General features: G+C 39.1%; 1 protein-coding gene across 1 annotated transcript in view; it reads right to left on the bottom strand.

Moving 5' to 3' along the window:
• DMD (dystrophin) overlaps window positions 1-22642 on the bottom strand; it is a 3443536-nt gene that overhangs the window by 2482023 nt on the left and 938871 nt on the right. Inside the window, 1 exon segment of the mRNA XM_040424996.1 lies at window positions 7923-8101. Within this exon segment, the coding sequence (XP_040280930.1) occupies window positions 7923-8101 (179 nt within the window).

Raw genomic sequence — 22642 nt, 5'->3', positions numbered from 1 at the left:
GTTAAAATTCGCAGAGTTACTAGACCTCAATGTCCTAAACGGGGCGTACCTGGTGAATTTACGTCGCAGGTACAAGGGCCCCACACCATGGAATACCCTATGCATGAAGCATCCAATCTTGAATATCACCCGTTGTTGGACGGGGAGCCAGTGCAAGGCATTAAGAGAGGGAGTGATATGCTCTCTGCGGGCAACACCCGTTAAGAGCCTTGCTGCGGCATTATGCACAAGTTAAAGTCTATGCAAGTTCTTCTTAGGGAGTCCCATGTACAAGGCATTACAATAGTCCATTAAGCTTTAGATAATTGGCACTCATCGATCGATCGATCGATCTCCAAGAGACATCCGGCTGACATCCGGCTGTTTTGGCACCGTTTTTATTTTTTGTTATTTACAACATTCATCTGACAGGTTAGATCATGTGGTATTTTTATAGACCAGGATGTCATGGACGCGGCGATACCTAATATGTATACTTTTTTTTATTTATGTAAGTTTTACACAATGATTTCTTTTTTGAAACAAAAAAATCATGTTTTAGTGTTTCCATAGTTTGAGAGCCATAATTTTTTCAGTTTTTGGGCGATTAACTTAAGTAGGGCATTATTTTTGCAAGATGAGATGACGGTTTTATTGGCACTATTTTGGGGTCTGTGTGACTTTTTGATCGCTTGCTATTACAGTTTTTGTGATGTAAGGTGACAAAAAATGGCTTTTTTTACACAGTTTTTAATTTAATTTTTTTACGGTATTCACCTGAGTGGTTAGGTCATGTGATATTTTTATAGAGCAAGTTATTACGGATGCTGCAATACCTAATATGTATACTTTTTTTATTTATGTAAATTTTACACAATGATTTCTTTTTTTAAACAAAAAAAATCATGTTTTAGTGTTTCCATAGTCTGAGAGCCATAATTTTTTCGGTTTTTGGGCGATTACCTTGGGTATGGTATGATTTTTGCAGGATGAGGTGACGGTTAGATTGGTACTATTTTGGTGGGCAAACGCCTTTTTGATCGCTTGCTGTTGTACTTTTTGTGTTGTAAGGTGACAAAAAAATGGTTTATTTAGCACAGTTTTAATTTTTTATTTTCTACGGTGTTCATCTGAGGGGTTAGGTCATGTGATATGTTTATAGAGCCGGTCGATACGGACGTGGCGATATCTAATATGTAAACTTTTTTTTCCCCCTATATTTTGCCAATTTTTTTTTTAACTTTATTTGGGGAAAATGACGTTTTTGTTTATTTTTACTTGAAACTATAAATTTTTTTGGGGGAAAACTAAATTTTTTTCACTTTTTTTTTCACTTTATTTTTTGTCCCACTTTGGGACTTGAACTTTTGGGGGTCTAATCCCTTTACAATGCATTCCAATACTTCTGTATTGGAATGCATTGGCTGTATGAGTAATATAGTGAGTATTACTCATACAGCTTCCGGCCTGTGAGATCCAGGGGGCTGGATCTCACAGGCTCGTCACCGGAAGGCAGCTCGATCGCGCTGCCTTCCATGCCATCAGGTCCCCCCTACAGCCGCATGGGGACACGATGGCACTGCCGCCAGCCGCCGCAACCACAGGTAAAAGTCGCAAACCACAGGTCTGAATTGACCTGCAGTTTGCGGTGATCGCCGACACTGGGGGGTCATGGGACCCCCAGTGCATTTAGCCAAGGTGCCTGCTCAATGATAAGAGCAGGCATCAGGTTCCCATCACCGCCCGCCGGGCGGCGGTGATCGGAAATACACATTACATACCGGTACGTCATGTGTCCTTAAGTACCAGGACAACAGTACTTGTATAGTTGCATACTTTAATAAAGGGGTACGTTAATCTTTAGATATGGTTTTATGAATGTATGAGGGCTATGTACATCTTCAGGGGAAATTTATGATTGCATTTTACTCATTGTGGGCTATACATCATTTTTTTAATTGGTGTTTATTAAAAATATTGAGCCGTTCTGTCTAGCTATGTGAATCATAATTTTTACTTTCACTTTGTGCCTGTCATCTAATAATCCTTATCTCTAAATTACAAAAAATGTATAAACACTTATTTAAGCCACAATCTTATCATTAATATTAGAATTGAGATATATTGAGTGTTTATAAGGGCAGAGACCAGAGATAAGGAGTCTCTCAGCTGACGGAACAGAGTGAACATTCAGATTCTGCTACTAGAGAAACTCAAGGCTTCACAAAGACAGGGGTTAAAAAAATTTATTACCAAGACCAAGACCAAATGAAGAAATTATTTTTAGCTTAAAATGAGTATAATGCAATAATTAAAAAAAAAAATCCTTTAATATATTCTTGATCTTTGAGTGTGTTTATAGGGTTTTTAGTACTAGTAAGGCTACTTTCACACCTGCGTTTAGGTAGGATCCGTCTGGTATGTGCCCAGACGGAACCGCACCTATAATGAAAACGCTTAGATCCGTTCAGAACGGATCCGTTTGCATTACCATGAACAAAAAATAAAAAAATTTACATTAAAAGTCAATGGGGGACGGATCCGTTTGAAAATTGAGCCATACTGTGTCAACTTCAAACGAATCCGTCCCCATTGACTTACATTGTAAGTCTGGACGGATCCGTTTGCCTCCGCACGGCCAGGCGGACACCTGAACGCTGCAAGCTGCGTTCAGGTGTCCGCCTGCTGAGCGGAGCGGAGGACAAACGGAGCCAGACTGATGCATTCTGAGCAGATCCGCATCCATTCAGAATGCATTAGGGCTGGACGGATCCTTCAAACGGAACTCACAAGCGGAGCCCCAAACGCTAGTGTGAAAGTAGCCTAAATAACATTGTTTGCATAGAACACTGAAAAATAATCTCAGTTTGCAATGTGCATTGAAACTTCTTCATTGTGTAAGTTGTAGGATGATATTGTGTTTGTTAATACATGATTGCCATCAAAGATATTAACCAGTTATTATATTAAGGGGCTACTTGCATTTCATATAGGTTATGTATATGTTGAATAATGTGGATCCTAAAAAATGGCAGTAGTAATTATGTATTATGTGACATGACACAAGTGAAACTACATGGGGGCGCTGTAAATACTGATTAGTTACAAGTTTTGATTTATTGAGATTCAATTTGGGAGTATTTTGTAAGAGAGAGGAGAGAGAGAGAGAGAGAGAGAGAGAGAGAGAAAGAGAGAGAGAGAGATTTTCCAGGCATATAAAGCACTTTTGATTCAGGTAGAATCATTTGTACCTGAATCAAATTTCTTGCATGATTCAGACAAATCTGACCCAAAATGAATTTTATTAAATTTGTATCTCTAGTGGCACCATATCTTTAACCCTTTTGCCTACCACAACATATATGTATGACGGTGGGACGTGGAGTGTGGAGTGGCTGTAATGTCATCCTAATAACATGTAATAGGATAACAGTAAACATTTAAAATATGCTAGGGAACGTAAAAAAAAGTAACATTATGGTTAATAAAGTTTAAAAAAAATGATATAAAAACAAATAATACAAAAGAAAAAACCCTTTCCAATGTATGATATTAAAAAAAATAAAAATAAACCTAATTGGTATTGCAATGTCCAAAATTGTGACTCCCAAACAGAAACCTAACATTAAAAAATATTATAAAATATTATCAAAAGACTATCAAAGCTACACTTCTACCTGCAAAAACAAGCCCACTCACATACATCCATTTAAACAAAAAATACAGCCGTGGCCAAAAGTTTTGAGAATGACACAAATATAAGTTTTGAGAATGACACAAATATTAGTTTTTACAAAGTTTGCTGCTAAACTGCTTTTAGATCTTTGTTTCAGTTGTTTCTGTGATGTAGTGAAATATAATTACACGCACTTCATACATTTCAAAGGCTTTTATCGACAATTACATGACATTTATGCAAAGAGTCAGTATTTGCAGTGTTGGCCCTTCTTTTTCAGGACCTCTGCAATTCGACTGGGCATGCTCTCAATCAACTTCTGGGCCAATTCCTGACTGATAGCAACCCATTCTTTCATAATCACTTATTGGAGTTTGTCAGAATTAGTGGGCTTTTGTTTGTCCATCCGCCTCTTGAGGATTGACCACAAGTTCTCAATGGGATTAAGATCTGGGGAGTTTCCAGGTCATGGACCTAAAATGTCAACGTTTTGTTCCCTGAGCCATTTAGTTATCACTTTTGCCTTATGGCACGGTGCTCCATCGTGCTGGAAAATGCATTGTTCTCCACCAAACTGTTGTTGGATTGTTGGAAGAAGTTGCTGTTGGAGGGTGTTTTAGTACCTTTCTTTATTCATGGCTGTGTTTTTGGGCAAAATTGTGAGTGAGCCCACTCCCTTGGATGAGAAGCAACCCCACACATGAATGGTCTCAGGATGCTTTACTGTTGGCATGACACAGGACTGATGGTAGCGCTCACCTTTTCTTCTCCAGACAAGCCTTTTTCCAGATGCCCCAAACAATCGGAAAGAGGCTTCATCGGAGAATATGACTTTGCCCCAGTCCTCAGCAGTCCATTCACCATACTTTCTGCAGAAGATCAATCTGTCCCTGATATTTTTTTGGGAGAGAAGTGGCTTCTTTGCTGCCCTTCTTGACACCAGGCCATCTTCCAAAAGACTTTGCCTCACTGTGCGTGCAGATACGCTCACACCTGCCTGCTGCCATTCCTGAGCAAGCTCTGCACTGGTGGCACTCCGATCCCGCAGCTACATCCTCTTTAGGAGATGATCCTGGTGCTTGCTGGACTTTCTTGGACGCCCTGAAGCCTTCTTAACAAGAATTGAACCTCTTTCCTTGAAGTTCTTGATTATCCTATAAATTGTTGATTGAGGTGAAATCTTAGTAGCCACAATATCCTTGCCTGTGAAGCCATTTTTATGCAACGCAATGCACGCGTTTCTTTGCAGGTCACCATGGTTAACAATGGAAGAACAATGATTTCAAGCATCACCCTCCTTTTAACATGTCAAGTCTGCCATTTTAACCCAATCAGCCTGACATAATGATCTCCAGCCTTGTGCTTGTCAACATTCTCACCTGAGTTAACAAGACGATTACTGAAATGATCTCAGCAGGTCCGTTAATGACAGCAATGAAATGCAGTGGAAAGTTTTTTTGGGGATTAAGTAAATTTTTATGGCAAAGAAGGACTATTCAATTCATCTGATCACTCTTCATAACATTCTGGAGTATATGCAAATTGCTATTATAAAAACTTAAGCAGCAACTTTTCCAATTTCCAATATTTATGTAATTCTCAAAACTTTTGGCCACGACTGTAGTAAAATAAAATAAAAATTGAAATTTTGTATTTCTGTACTGACCTGTACAATAAAGTTATGGTCTCGTTTTTATAGTACATTGAATACAGTGAAAATAAACCCCAAGAAAGGACAGAATTGTTTTGCTTTTAGCCCACCTATCAAATAATTTGCAAAGCAGTAACATTTGCACTCAGTGAGGTTTTCTACTGATTCTGTAGTGGAAAACAGAGAGTTTCTGCTGTGTTAGGCCTCATGCACACGGCCGTTGTTTTGGTCCGCATTCGAGACGCATTTTTGGCAGCTCGGATGGGGACCTATTTACTTCAATGGGACCGCAAAAGATGTGGACAGCACTCCGTGTGCTGTCCGCATCAATTGCATCTTTCCGTGGTCTGCAAAAAAAATATAACTTGTCCTATTCTTGTCCGCGTTTTGCGGACAAGAATAGGCAGTTATATTAATGGCTGTCCGTGCCGTTCCACAATGAGGCCTAACCCACATTCAAACATAATTAACAGCTTACCATTGACTTCTGGACAAAAATGTCAACTATGTGCATACACTGTACACATGGCAGATGATTTTTCAGCAGTTAATTTGAAGAATGTTTGAGAAGTGATATGTTACTTCTTTGAAGAATATTTGACTGTGGATTACATAGAATCAATGAGGAAGGGAAAAAAACTCAAAAACACTTGTAGAAACTCCACTAACACCACTACTAAATTATAAAATCACATATAAAACATCTGCTTTCAGCTACAGTTTCTGCTACTGATTCTGCCACAGAATTTTCTGCTGCTGATTTTGCCATGTGAACATAGCCTCAAACTGGTGCCAAGCTAAGTAGGTCATACCTCTGTGACCCCAATTGATCCTGAGAATAAAGGGGACACAGTGCTGGTATAATGATTTCTGCCACACAGCAGCCCAAGCTGTCTGTGTGTGTGCAAGCACCTTTAGCACAGACCCATTCACTTGATGGACATTAAATGCATTTTTGGAGTACCTTTAAGGCGGTGGTAAAAGATCTGGCAGGCTGTCTCAGCAGAGAACAGCCTGCTGGAGCTCTCTAGATCCAGCATTGCCAGAAGTTACTGGAATGCCTACCAGCCTCATTAACTATAATGGAGTTCTGCAGACATTTGGCCACAACCTGGCAAATGTGCAGAGAATCATCAGGACAAGAAACACTGTGTGCAGTTAATGCGACTGGAGGACATTATGGTACCTTTCAGCAAAGCTGGAACAGCCTTCCAGATCTCTTTCTACATATCTAAAACAATTATAATACATTTATAGCAATGACCAACCAAGATACAATGATATCTTGCTTTCAAATTTACATAAACAGGGGACCCATCATATAATCCAATCAAATATCAAAATCATTCACTATCGCAGCCAGTCACTTCTATTGGCCATAATACATAAATAAATTATTGATAGGCCATAAGTGATTAGACAATAGGGACAAAAAAATCATGAAAATACATAATCTCACAAAAAATTTCATGGAAGAATTAATAAATTCAATAACAGAAATAAAATATATAAAAGAGGTGCACAAAATTCATTGTCAGTAACAAGTGAAAAATCTAACTAATAAAAATATGCACAAGTAATAACACAATATAATGAGAGAACAGAAAATAAATATTAGATTGTAGGGGCCTGACTGCTGGGACCCCCACCAAGCAATCCCTGCAAGGTCCCACAAAATAAATGGAGAGACTTGGGTCAAGCATGTGCAATGATTCTCCATTTATCTCTATGGAACTGCCAGAGATTGCTGAGTACAGCACTTGGCTATTTGTGGCAGTTGCATAGAGATAAATGGAGTGTCAGCGCTCATGCTCAATCTGCTGCTTTCACTGATTTTGTGGGGCCCCACCAGGTATGGCGTTCCACTTTCATGATCAGTGAAGATCCCGGTTGTCAGACTCCCACCAATCTAATAGTTATCCCCTATCTTTTAATCAGAAGACAACTTGATATAACTGGAATTCTCCAATAATTTGAATGAATACGAAGAAGTATTACAGTTTAAAACCTTAAAAAATATATGTCCAAAATTTGGATTCCAGTCAGGAAATAACAGCTAATAACTCATTTATAACTAATATATCCATATTAGAATTTAAAAATAGAACAATATATTTTTCAGATTCAGTGAATTGACATAAATTATTTTTAATTTTTTGCAAAAAGTGCAGACAGACGGTATATATGTTTGGCATATGCACATTGACTATTTTGCAGTCTTTTAGCAATGGAGCGTCTATTGTGACATGTGCATTCGCTAGTTTCTAATCCTTTAGCAGTAGAAAGTATTTTCTGAGAATTCTATTCTATTTGCATGGAGTGTGAATAGATCATTTACGTTATTGTCAATTATATAACAATATATTTGCCCATTAAACCGCTACAACACAAACATTTTCAGATATTACTGAAAAAAGTTTCTTTATACACTGAAAAGTTTTCAAAAAAATAATTGACACTTTTCAAAAGTATCTTAGAAAGCAGGAGCACAGAACTGTCAAACGGCATTTGTATGAATGTATATAAATTTTATGTTACATGAGTCAATTATTTTATGTATTTGCACCACAAATTTGAATATGTTCTGTTTTATAATATAAAGAAAACCTTCCATACTTGCTGAGAGAAATGCCGCTGATCAAAATGTCTGATTTGCTCTTCCGAAGGGATTATTTGGCGAGGCAATGTGTCCAATTCTCGAAGAGATTCAGTGGATACTTTTTGTGGTAGACCTTGGAAGAGTGATGTTACATACATTAAAATGGACTTCTTGTCGGGATGAGCTGTTGCAATATCTGGAAATGAAAAAGACACATAGGTGTGTGTCATTCACGGTAAATTATGCACATTAAATGTACCTAAAATCAGCTTCCAACCATGTAGCCAGACTAATGAGCAGAAGCTCGGCCTTTTTAGCACCCTCCTGGGACTAATTAGAGCTCTATAATCATCAGTAAACTTTTCTGTAGATGTAGCATACCAATGAGTAAAATCTCAGGATAAAAATGGTAATGATTTCTCATTTAAGCACATTTCAAACCATTATACTCTTTATTGTACTATAGAAAGTCACAACTCAGGATTTATTAGGCCTCTGTATTCCTAGTGAACAAAGCAGTACATCAACTTTTATGTTGTATTTGGCTGTGCACATTTGATTATATGTATTACTAAAATACTACATTCCTAGAATGCATGCCTTCTTAAAAAACATTATGAGTAAATAGGCTTAATATATTTCTGTCAAAAAGTATACTCTGTGTACGACATCTTAATGTGCAGGTTCTCTAGACTGGAAGTTTAAAGCAAATTTATGCACACTAAATCATGATATTGCAATTTTTAAACTAATAATAAATAGCAAGAGGCCTCATCAATACTCACTGTCAGTTAAAAAAGATCACTAACCTCTAATTCTTTCCTTTACTGTGAGAAAAGTGAAGGTGCATTAAAGTACAGATGAGCAAATTGATTATAAACTAATTGGTATAGTTACGAATTTCACATAATTTTGTCTGTCAAACAAATCCGAAGGTTAAGCTATTCAGTTTGGACGAATCTCGCAATAGTGCCCAGTACCAGGAAAGAAGAAGATGGAGGTGTAAGGAATATGTGGAGTTATGATTTCATACCTGCCTATGTGCTGTCACCCGGCAGAGGAAACAGGTTATTTTCTGAAGGGAGGTCACGCTGTGTAACGTGTTTGGGGGGACATGGAAATCCTTCTTATGTCACCGCCTCCTATGTGACCATAGCATTCAAGAATACTGCTAAGGGTTACAGCTTTAAAGGACCACATACATATCTGGTAACTGACTTTATCTGTGAACTGTACCATTATCTGCACTTGCATATTAGACCAATAAATAATCTGTGTGTATATAGTGTTATTAGTAGAATCTAAATGTAGTATGGTGGCTCACCCAGCTGCTATAATATATAAGGTGCTCAATGTCTTTCTGAGTCACCCAATCAGTGTGTGGGAAAAGTATTGTTATTATGCAGACAGGCACTCTACACCCAATCTCACGCAGAAATAAAGAGTTATGAGTGTTAACTATTTTATTATAAGTGCAATATAAAATAAGATAAAATACGATGCAAAAATTATTTAAGGATAAAAAGTAGAGGGGTGGATAGAAAATGAAATTCAAATAAAAAGTTGAAATAAAAATGATAAAACTTTGCCCTTAGGGCAGGAGTGTCTCTTGTAAGAGCAAGATGAAGTTAAGAAAGTTGTATCTTCCTAAATACGCATAAATGAAGCGTCTGCCAACCTTGCAAACATACAGTTATTGACCGCATGTGTAATAATCTGGGTCAAAGTTAATTGTAGCCATAAGCAGTAATTGGGGTCAAAAGTTCAATATAAATGTCCACAGAAATAAATGTCCACAGATAGTTCTTTATATCAGTTGAATTTCACAAAAATAGATACAACATTTCACAAAAGTAAATATAAGTTCAAATGCTGATATCCAAGAGCAGCAGAATTTTGCATAGGCAGATGCAATATCTTATATCCACAAGACTGCAATCTCCTTTCTCAGCAGTGATTCTTTATATCAATTCCTTGTGATAAGCAGCGGAATCTCACATAAGCAGATGTGGTCACTTGTGTCAAACAGGACTTCATAGGAGCTCATGTGGCCATATGGATCATATTTGTTTTTGTTTTAAATATACTTCGATAGTCTGTTTTGTCCCCCCACAATAGTTTTTTTTTTTAATTTTTTTATTTATTTATAATTATATTTTATTTTACAAAGGATAGAAATCTACAGTCTTCCATTTCGATATCACAAAACAATAATACATCGTCTCATCCTATACTAAATTTCCCTCTTATTTTTTGGCCCCCCTTCCCTCCCTCCAACCCCCTTTTTTCCGCGGAGCTACTGTCATTACGCCTAGTATTATCATTTCCAATTGCCCCATATCCGCAACCAAGCTGCCTTTTTCCCTGCTGTTTGGGCGAGGATGTGTTCATATTGCTTAACCCTATTCATCCGCTCCATCCACTCCTGAAAATTAGGATATTCCGTGGTGCCCCAATATTTAACAATTATTATTTTGGCCAGGGCGATGCCCCGGAGCCAAAGTATCTGCTCAGTTTTATTTTTATCTGTCTCTGGAAGAGAGCCCAGGATAACATAACTAATGCATGCTTCGTATTTCATAGGGGAACTATCCCGCAATTTCCGGAATATTTTGATCCAATAATCTTTTATCCCTGGGCATTCCCACAGCAGATGTTTATAGTCTCCTCTGTCTTTACTACATTTATAACAGTTCTGTCCCCCCACAATAGTTAATACAGATGCATATACATTTATATTTAAGCAGATGGGTATTGCGCCGAACGTGGCGCCCCATGTGGCAAGGCTCTGATTACTCCAAACTACTGTTACCTCTCTCCTATGGCGTCTTCGCAGACTGCTGCCGCTCGTATAATAAATACAGTAATTCCAGTCCGTTAGCTTCGATGGAATTCACAGCGAGTCTCCAAAGTGATGTGGGTTCAATTCACACAGAGTGCTTTTAGATTAGCGAGACCGTGCATATTTCAGTTCTCCCAATCACAGGTATAACAACTCCCACTGCGGCAAAGAGAAGTCAGGTCCCACAGATGTCCTCTACTTTAGAACATCCTGTGAAGCATCAAAATGCGCCAATAGTGAAGCACAGCTACAGTATTTAGATCTCAACTAAAACTGTGCTGATATACTGACAAGCGCACGCAGGTAACAGGCACATCAAGTGAATTCAATCTTCTTTTCTCTTCAATAATCATCTCATATGGCATTATGGTCGTAGGAAAAAAAGTTCCTTCCATAGTGAAGAACTATCAATAACCGTATACAAAGGGGTTTATTGTACTCACAAGCTTCTTCAAAATCAAGTGTATAAAACACAAATCCTGCGTCCTCATACAGCCTGGGCTGTATGAGGACGCGGGAATTGTGTTTAATATGCTTTATTTTAAAGAAGCTTGTGAGTACAATAAACCCTTTTGTATACGGTTATTGATGGTACTTCACTATGAAAGGAACTTTATTCCTAGGACCTTAATACCATAGGATATGATTATTAAAGAGAAAAGATGACTAGAATTCACTTAAAGTGCCTGTTACCTGCGTGCGCTTGTGAGTATATCAGCACAGTTTTAGTTGAGATCTAAATAGCTGTGCTTCACTATTGGTGAATTTAAAAGCTCCACAGGATGTTCTAAAGTAGAGGAAGTCTGTGGGACCTGACTTCTCTTTGCCGCAGTGGGAGTGGTTATACCTGTGATTGGGAGAACTGAAATATGCGCGGTCTCGCTAATCTACAAACTGCTGCCGCTCGTATGGCGTCTTTGCGGACTGTTGCCGCTCGTGTTTGCCCGGCTTCCCTCCTGGAGTTTCCTTGTTGAGGTGTCACGTGGGTGTGATGTCACTCTTTCAGCGTCCCACGTGTTCTGATGCCAATCTTTCCCAATAGTATGCGCTGATCGCCAGGGAGATGGTAAAATTGCTGAAAGCGCTTCTGAATAAGAATAATTAGATGGTATTCACTGTCAAGCCTGTGGTATGCGGGTGTATACTCTTCACCAGACGTTTTTCGGGGTCCCAATATAATCCCTTCCTCAATGGTTACCCATATTTACCAATGAGCCTACTTTTATACCCCTGATTTGGTTACACCAAAAATCCGGGGTGGCTATTGGACTTTCTCATTCTCTGTTTATTGTTCTTTTCTTTTGTGCGGCTATTTAAGCCCTTCTGTGGCCAAATATATATTGTCATTCTGGATGAGTAAAGTTCAGAGTAGGCTGTACATAATAAATGCACAGTCTAGATCTTGGAATGTCTTATTGCGTTATTATTATGGTACTACTGCGTTTTTTCTTTTTTTGTGCGTTTTGTTGTTTGAATTGTATGGATGGTGACATGTTGATAGTTCCATCTCAAATTTGCTCTGATTGCTTACAAAGCATAGATCTTATTGAAAGAGAAGATATTAATTTAGAGTGCAACAATAATAAATGGAGGCCTTCATCTGCATTTTTATACCTTTTTTTTCCATAGGTTGTTTCTTTTTAGGTTGAAACGAAGACTTCTTGTATTTTCTAATCGGCAGCAATTCCACTTTTGAATCGGCAGCTGTTATCTATTGTTTGCATTTCCATTGTTTTCTAATTGACAGCTGTTGTCCATTTGTTTGCATATCTCACAGATTATTCATATATACAGTACATACAGTTTTTGTGGATGGGGGTTTCTTTAACCATGCTTTTAAAATATTTTCTATTTTAGTTCTTTTAATATTCATGTATTCAATATGTATTTGAGCTAATAAATGTTTATACATTTTACACGTACTCTATCTTTTCCATACCAGAAAGAGGTGTGCCTGCCCTATTTATTGTTGTTGCACTCTATATTTGCTGGATTGAGAGTGATCCAGAGAGCAGAGAACCCTCGTTATCCATCCCTTTGTAGTGTGAGCCCTTCCATACCTAGTTTTTTTTCCAAGATATTAATTTGTATCATTCAGTATTGACATAAAAAATAAAATAAAGATATATCTAAATCCAAAAATAAAAATAAAATAAAAAGTAAGGGAAGGTGTGTGTGATCCTAGTATTTCCTAGGTTCTTATATTATTCATACTTCTTATTATTCGGACTTATATACATTTGCTGATGGGAGTCCCTCCTGATGACCCAATCCATAGCATTAGTTCAACTAATCATTAAAAGAAGAATACAAATATTAAATGACACAACACAGAAAATAGATAATATGAAAGACAAGATAGAACAACTCCCCAAGTACAAGGAATATAATACATGGCAAGACAGATTATGCAAGAGTCTAGATGAACTAAAACGGGAAATTATGGATAAAAATATTTTAAAAAATTAGGAACAATGGGGAAAACATACAAACAAAAAAAGGACGAGATAAACCACTAAACACACGTGAAAACACTATGGAAATTGAAGAAATAGACCAGGACACTACACAATCAAAGTTTAATATCACTGTCACTAAAAGATATTAAACACTATCTAATCGACATTTTTTAGACAAAACACCACCACACCACAGACCACGCATTCAAAGACTTTCACGGCAATCACCGAATCGAGCACAGCACTCCTCCCTTTCTACACTACACCAATACAAGCTAAGAAACAGGAATAATCAAGATTGGGAATACAGAGAATACCATCATCACAAATCCTCAGAGACACGGAACCCACCCACACAGTTGAAACCCAATTACCCATAGGAAGTCCTACAGAAACAATACTACCGACATTACACCCAAGAAAAAGGAAGGGAAAAATTTGGAGAGGAAAACGAAAAACGAAGAACCCACAACAGGAGATAGATATGGAAAATAACAAGCATTTAATATTTAATGTTAGCACTACCAAATTAACGGAGCCTCAAATCAAACTCTTAAGCAAAGGGTTAAAATTTGCACCCACCATCAAAATTTATAAATTCCATACCTTCATAGGAATAGAAAAATGTGTTAGAAATTTTTATTTTTTTTAAATTCCACTGCTCAAATCCCAGAAAATGATGATAAATATAGACATACTGAACTAAAACAAAATTCGACAAAGTTTCCCAGACAGGAAATAAGCCAGGAAATTGCCACAATCCGTAAATGTGTAGAATCTGATATAAGACGAATACAAAATAACACCAATACGACCAACCTCTCAAACCAGGAGATCCAAGCAATAAAACAATTACAATCTCAAAATAATATTATTATCCGACCAGCAGATAAAGGGGATGCAATCGTGATCCTAGATATTGAAAAATATGACCAAGAATGCAGAAGACAACTATTAGACCAGACTACATATGAAAAATTACCTAAAGACCCTACTAAAAAATTCAGTCAATCTCTTTCAAACTTATAACAAAAATATATTCATAATAAGATCTTATTAGAACAAGAAGCAAATTTCATTTTGAACACACAACAAAGACTACCAGTCGTTTATTGTCTACCAAAAGTACATACAAATCTAGAGAACCCACCGGGTCGCCCAATAATTTCAGGGATTGGGTCTCTAACGTCTAATCTGTCACAATATATTGAAAGATTACTTAAACCGGTAGTAAAAAAACATATATAAAAGATAGCACACAAATCATAAAAATCATCGAAAACTTAGAATATGATCCCGTTTGGTTCTTAGGACCCTGGATGTACAGTCACTGTATATAGTGATAGACCATAGACAGGGTATAGAAGCAATGAAAATACAATTGGAAAAGAGTCAACTTTTTCAAATAGAACAGATTGAATACCTGGCAGAAGGTGTAGAGCACATTATTTCAATTTTGGATCAGAGTTCTCTCTTCAAATTAGAGGAACAGCCATGGGCACCAGGTTCGCCCCCAGCTATGCATATCTTTTCATGTCCCAATGGGAGGAGCAACATGTGATGCATAGACTGTGGACGGACCTGGTGCTATGGCGCAGATATATTGATGATGTTGTCTTCATATGGCAGAAAAGTGAGGCAGAACTCCAGATGTTTCTTGAGGATATAAATAACAACTTGGTCAACTTTCAATTTTCATTTAACATAAGTAAAAGTCAAATAGAATTTTTAGATCTGCAAATCAAAGTAGAGAATAATAAACTATACTGTTGCACCTACCAAAAACAAACAGCTAGACACAGTTTTTTTCTTTACTCCTGTTTACTGTCACTCCTGTTTTTTTCTTTACTCCTGTTTACTGTCACCTGCCAAGATGGCTAATAAATATTCCTGAAGGCCAATTCAGACATCTAAAACGCAACTGCACAAATAAGGAAAGATTTGAATACGAGGCAAAACTATTGAAAGAGCAGTTTGTGGCCCAAAAATATCCCACAATGAAGATAGAATCATCATTGGCAAGGGTAAGAGGTCTGGATAGAAGCTCTTTATTTGCCCAAGATGACGTCAAGAACAATGATATGATAAAAAAATGATGAGACACCACAAATTATACTCCCATTCAATGCCCAATATAAAAAAGTTGAACAGGTCATAAAGAAACACTGGCACCACATTCAAAAGGACAAACTGATTGGCCCCTCTATTTCCACCAACCTACAAATAATCTATGCTAAAGCCCCAAACCTAAGATTAAAAATTGCTCCATCGATCAAGATACACAATAAGAGACAAGAACATAAAATGAGCGGATGGCTTAAACTGAAGGGGTTCTATAGATTCAATAAATGCTGTAACTGCAAAATAACTTCCTTTAAAAAAAAGACAGAAAGAATATATTCAACGACAAATACATTCAAACATGAAATAAGAGAATTCCTCACTTGCAATAGTACGAACGTTATCTATATCATACAGTGTCCCTGTAAAAAACAATATAGAGGGAAAACGAAAAGGACACTTAAGAAACGATTATCTGAACACAATAATAATATAGAAATTGGATACGAAAAGCATTCGCTTTCAAAACATTTTAAATCACATCATAATCAGGACCCAAGGGGCTTGTCATTTGCAGAAATTGAAAAGGTGGAGGGACACTGGAGGGGGGAAACCATATCATGAAAATGTCATGCATAGAATCAAGATACATTTTTGAGTTCAACACACTGATACCAGAAGGACTTAACGCTGATTTTGAACTATTCGGCTTCTTGTAATACCTTTGGACGAGCGCCTCCTGACCGACAGGAAATCGGCGTCTTGCTGTCTATCAGCACTCCGATTTCCCTTCGGCGGAAGGCCCCCGAACCATTGTCTACCATCAGCAAATTTATACAAGTCCGAATAATAAAAAGTCTGAATAATATAAGAACCTAGGAAATACTAGGATCCCACCCACCTTCCCTTACTTTTAATTTGATTTTAATTTTTGGATTTAGATATATCTTTATTTAATTTTTGATGTCAATACTAAATGATACAAATTAATATCTTCTCTTTCAATAAGATCTATGCTTAGTAAGCAATCAGAGCAAATTTGAGATGGAACTATCAACATGTCACCACTCACCATCCATATAATTCAAACAACAAAACACACAAAAAAAGAAAAAATGCAGTGGTACCATAATAAAAAACGCAATAAGACATTCCAAGATCTAGACTGTACATTTATTATGTACAGCCTACTCTGAACTTTACTCATCCAGAATGACAATATATATTTTTCCTCAGAAGGACTTAAATAGCCGCACAAAAAAAAAAAGAACAATAAACAGAGAATGTGAAAGTCCAATATCCACCCCGGATTTTTGGTGTAACCAAATCAGGGGTATAAAAGGAGTCTCATGGGTAAATGCGGGTAACCATTGAGGAAGAGGTCAGATTGGGAACCCGAAACGCGTCTGGTGAAAAGAGTATACACCCGCATACCCAAAGCTTGACAGTGAATACCATCTAATTAATCTTATTCAGAATTACTTTCAGCAATTTTACCATCTCCCTGGTGATCAGCGCATACTATTGGGAAAGACTGGCACAAGAACACGTGGGACGCTGAAAGAGTGACGTCACACCCACGTGACACACCATCGAGGAAACTCTAGAAGGGAAGCCGGGCCCACATGAGCGACAGCAGTCCACGAAGACACCATAGGAGAGAGGTAACAGCAGTTTGGAGTATTGAGAGCCTCGCCAGGTGGGACGTCACGATCGGCGCAATACCCATCTGCTTATATATACAGTCGTGGCCAAAAGTTTTGAGAATTACATAAATATTTGAAATTGGAAAAGTTGCTGCTTAAGTTTTTATAATAGCAATTTGCATATACTCCAGAATGTTATGAAGAGTGATCAGATGAATTGCATAGTCCTTCTTTGCCATGAAAATTAACTTAATCCCAAAAAAAACTTTCCACTGCATTTCACTGCTGTCATTAAAGGACCTGCTGAGATCATTTCAGCAATCGTCTTGTTAACTCAGGTGAGAATGTTGACGAGCACAAGGCTAGAGATCATTATGTCAGTCTGATTGGGTTAAAATGGCAGACTTGACATGTTAAAAGGAGGGTGATGCTTGAAATCATTGTTCTTCCATTGTTAACCATGGTGACCTGCAAAGAAACACGTGCAGCCATCATTGCGTTGCATAAAAATGGCTTCACAGGCAAGGATATTGTGGCTACTAAGAGTGCACCTCAATCAACAATTTATAGGATCATCAAGAACTTCAAGGAAAGAGGTTCAATTCTTGTTAAGAAGGCTTCAGGGCGTCCAAGAAAGTCCAGCAAGAGCCAGGATCGTCTCCTAAAGAGGATGTAGCTGCGGGATCGGAGTGCCACCAGTGCAGAGCTTGCTCAGGAATGGCAGCAGGCAGGTGTGAGTGCATCTGCACGCACAGTGAGGCGAAGACTTTTGGAAGATGGCCTGGTGTCAAGAAGAGCAGCAAAGAAGCCACTTCTCTCCAAAAACAACATCAGGGACAGATTGATCTTCTGCAGAAAGTATGGTGAATGGACTGCTGAGGACTGGGGCAAAGTCATATTCTCCGATGAAGCCTCTTTCCGATTGTTTGGGGCATCTGGAAAAAGGCTTGTCCGGAGAAGAAAAGGTGAGCGCTACCATCAGTCCTGTGTCATGCCAACAGAAAAGCACCCTGAGACCATTCATGTGTGGGGTTGCTTCTCATCCAAGGGAGTGGGCTCACTCACAATTTTGCCCAAAAACACAGCCATGAATAAAGAATGGTACCAAAACATCCTCCAATAGCAACTTCTTCCAACAATCCAACAACAGTTTGGTGAAGAACAATGCATTTTCCAGCACGATGGAGCACCGTGCCATAAGGCAAAAGTGATAACGACTGTAAGTCAGGATGGATCCGTTTTGACTTAGACTTTTTTTAAAAAGAATAATGCAAACGGATCCGTTCTGAATGGATACAAGGGTTTGCATTATAGGTGCGGATCCGTCTGTGCAGATACAAGACGGATCCGCACTTAACGCAGGTGTGAAAGTAGCCTTAGGTAGCACATAGGAGCCAGAAAGGGGGAGGTGACATCTTAATGATAAGGAGCAAAGACAATGTACAGCCAAAACCTCCAGTGTCTTTGTCATCGTCATTATCAGTTACTACTTCTCCCACTCGGACTCCTGACTCTGCTCAGTCATTAGCCATTGATAACGAAATATGTGTAAAAGAAACCACTCTACGCAACTAGCAATCTGCTAGTGTACAAGCTTAATTTTCACCTGGCCAAGTTGCTGGTAATGAAGAGGATTTGCTGTCAATAAAACGTGCAGGTAAGTACTGCCATTCACTGTAATGCCGTAGTCATGTTGGCTACTGGCATTACAGTGATTGGCTGGCTGGAACGCGTCATCAGGTGCTATATAGCACCTGATGACACGTGTTCGGCCTGTCTTAGTCAGGGAGAGCTGTGCTATAGAAGGTACAGATAGTGTAGGGAGTAAAATATTAATATTTTATTGAAAAAACTTGTTAGAGACCCAAAAGTCCTTTTAAGGACTATTGTATCTGGCAGCAATATATATTTTTAGCGCAACCTGCGGTAAATAGCTTGCAATTGTTTGGCCGCTGCAGACAGTGACATTATCTGCACTACATCTCATGTGTAACATGTGCACAGCCTAAAAATATCTGTGACATCCAGTGTACTTTTTCCCCTTGAAAAAGCTGTACGCAAAACGTACGTTGGGGGATGGACCGGTGGTGTTGCTGTACGGTATACTATAACTGTGTGGTCAGTATTTTTCTATGTGCTGGTTATAACTCTATTTACCCTATTGCCTTAGTTAGCCATCTGTGGTGTGTATTTTCACTCCCATTCTGGTATCTGTTGTACAAATAATGCATTTAGGTAAATTTTGCAAATTTTGAGCCATAGTTTGTAGGTATAACATGCCTTCTTTGTGATGACCAATCAGGAAGGTTTTTGCACGTGCACTTTATTTATATATACCGGCAGTTCACCATCGGTCCCCTTGGTTGTTAATATGTATTGTGACCTGTATTAAATGTTTTAGTGTGATTTGTGTCAGTCATGTGTCTTTTTGTGATTTTCTAATAAAATTATGTTATTTTTTGACTATTTTTGTACCATTAGTGTTATTTGTAATATATTTGACCCACTCCTTTTGGTCGGTTTTCATACTTTTTCCGTAGACGGTGTCCGCTACGGACAGTTACATTACCTGTGCTACATCTACTGTATAACGTTTGCGTATCCAAAATATGAGTGACATTCAGTCAAATTTTTTTGCTGCTGGTGATAGCGACATTACCTGCGCTACATCTCCTGTATAACGTTTGCGTATCCGAAATATCAGTGACATTCAGTCAAATTATTTTGCTGCTGGTGGCAGAGGCATTATCTGCGCTACATCTCCAGTATAACATAAGCGATCCGAAATATCTGACATCCAGTGTACTTTTTCCGTAGACGGTGTCCCCTCGGGACGGTTCCATTACCTGCGCTACATCTCCTGTACAACATTTGCCCATCCTAAATATCAATGACATTAATTCAGTGTAATTTTTTATTATCCGCTGGTGACAGCGACATTACTTGCGCTATACCTCCAATTTGGCAACATTTCCAAGGCCAAATTGCTGGCCTTGGAAATGTTGCCATTTAGGCTTGTGGACACTGAGGCTTTCCGCAGCCTAAAGGCAGTGACCGTCCCGCGTTACTCTGTCCCCAGCTGCCAATATTTTTCACCGTGTGTAGTCCCATCCTTACACCAGCATGTGTCCCGTAACATCACCCATGCCCTGACCAATGCAGTTATTGGAAAGGTCCACTTAATGACTGCACATGGACAAGTGCTTTTGGACACGGACACTACATTTCCCATTCGGTGAACGTTGTGGAGGCTGGGAGCAAGTCGTACACTGGGATGGCACAGGTGCTACCGATGGCAAGGATTGCGGACCCTACGTTGATCAGGGTTTCCGCCACCATTTACATTAGTAGCAGCACCCCCCCCTTCTCCTCCTCCGTCTCCTCCTTCACTTCCACCTCTGAATTATCATCTTGCAGCACCAGTCAGACATCAGTCAGTAGCTGGAAACAGTTTAGCACTGCAGTGGGGAAGCGGCATCAGGCCGTGCTTAAACTGATCTGCTTAGGTGACAAACGGCACGCCGCCGCAGAGCTGTGGCAGGGGATAATGGACCAGAATGAGCTGTGGCTCTCGCCACTCAACCTAGAACTAGGCATGGTTGTGTCTGATAATGGCCGTAACTTGGTGGTGGCTTTGGAGCTCGGCAAGCTTACACACATATCATGCCTAGCCCACATGTTCAGCCTAGTGGTTCAGCAGTTTCTCAAAAACCTACCCCAATTTGCCTGAGCTACTGGTAAAGGTGTACCGCGTGTGTTCCCATTTCTGCAAGTCATCGACAGCTTCCGCCGGTGTGGCAACGCTGCAGCATAACTTACAATTGCCAGCTCACCGACTGTTGTGCGGCGTGAGCATGTGCTGGAACTCCACGTTCCATATGTTGGCCAGTCTTAGTGAGCAGCAGAGGGCAGTAGTGTAATACCAGCTGCAACATGGTTGTCGCCTTTCCAGTCAGTTTCCGCTCTTCACAAGGGACGAGTGAACATTGACGTCTGACCTCTGTGAGGTATTACACAACTTTGAGGAATCAACACAGATTGTGAGTGGCAATAACGCTATTATCAGCGTAACCATCCCACTTCTGTGTCTACTCAAATGCTCGCTGCATGTTGAAGAGGTGTAAATAGGGGAAGACGACCACCCTCAGTTCATCTTCTCAGCGCGAATTGGATGATGATGATGAGGAGCAGGAGACGGTTGCCTCCGGTTCAGAGGGTAGTACCCATGGAAGTTTAATTCCATCTGTACAGCGTGGATGGGTAAAAGAGGAGGAAGAGGATGAGGAGATTGAGAGTCATCCTTCTAATGAGGACAGCAAAGTCTTGTCTGTTGGTACACATGGCTGAATTTACGTTAGGCTGCCTTTCTCGTGATCCTCACGTTGTACGCATTTTGGCCAACACCAATTACTGGATGTTCAACTACCTAATGTTTTAGAGGGTAATCTCAGCAGCAGAACCTCACCCCTAATGTTTTAGATGGTCAGTTCAGCAGCAGACCCTCACCCCTAATGTTTTAGATGGACAGATCAGCAGCAGGCCCTTGCTCCAAAAGTTTTTGAGGGTCACCAGCAGGCCATCAATCATAATTTTTCAAGGGTGTGTACGATGCCCTCCTTTATGTGTAATAAAGGGTGTATTGTATTGCCGGTTCCTTGTAATTTTTGGCAGCCCTTTCACTTAGTGCATAGGCTTTATGAGTGTAGGAGTCCCACTACCTGAACAATTGTACCACAATGTGAATGAGGCCCTCCTTTATGTAATATACAGGTTGTATTGGACTGCCTCTTCCTTGTAATTTTTAACAGCACTTGCATTTTATATACAAGTAAATATATAGGAAAGAATGTTTCCTAACAATTTTTCCTCTAAAATCCATTTTATCTTCGGTTTTGTGCGTATTATTGTCAGTCTGTAAAAATGGCATACTACTTGGACAATATTGTTACCAGCAGCATCCTACGAGCCCAAGATGCATCCATGCATCCTCCCCATGCTGTTTCCGAACCATTTTGAGTGGTGTTTCCATCAATTTCTGACTTTTTCCTGTGAACCAGACACCCTCCCCTCTTCAGAGCAGGATGTGTCTGGTCTAATGCTCGGGTTCTCCCATTGACTTCTATTGTGCTCGGGTGATCTGTAGAGCACCCGAGCATCCCAAGGTGTTCTACTCGAGCACCTGAGCACTCGAGCACTATGGTGCTCCACCAACACTAATTTCTACTTTAAAGGGTAACTGAGTTTTGGTAAAACTTTTGATATGTCATAGAGACATATCACAAGTTTTGATCAGTGGGGTTCTGAGTGCTGAGACCTCCACTGAACACTAGAATGAGGAGAGAGAATTGTGCATATATTGCAGTTTATTTTCTAACTGCAGGGGATGGAATTAAGATGAGCCCACAGGCTTTTATTTAGCCTGTTCCCTGCATCAAAGAGAAAAAGTGTGTTATATGTCCCCACTTCTCTCCTCATTCTAGTGATTGATTGGAGTTTTAGCACTCAGACATCCACCAATTAACATTTTTGTCACCATGACTTGTCAAACATTTTACCAAAACTCAGTGAGCCCTTAACTCACTTAGGCTGTAGACACACATCCATTATATAGCTTTCTCCTCCCTTACTTTTCCTCTGAGCTCGATGAGTGGTCCAAAATAATCAGCTATAAAAATAAACATGATTTTTTGATACTCTGTTGGGAGATATATATGCCATATATGTTGGGT

This window comes from Bufo bufo, chromosome 3 (genome assembly GCF_905171765.1).
Source record: "Bufo bufo chromosome 3, aBufBuf1.1, whole genome shotgun sequence".
Taxonomy (NCBI): Eukaryota; Metazoa; Chordata; class Amphibia; order Anura; family Bufonidae; genus Bufo; species Bufo bufo.
The sequence above is the reverse complement of the archived record's forward strand: the minus strand, read 5'-3'. Positions and strand labels throughout refer to the sequence as shown.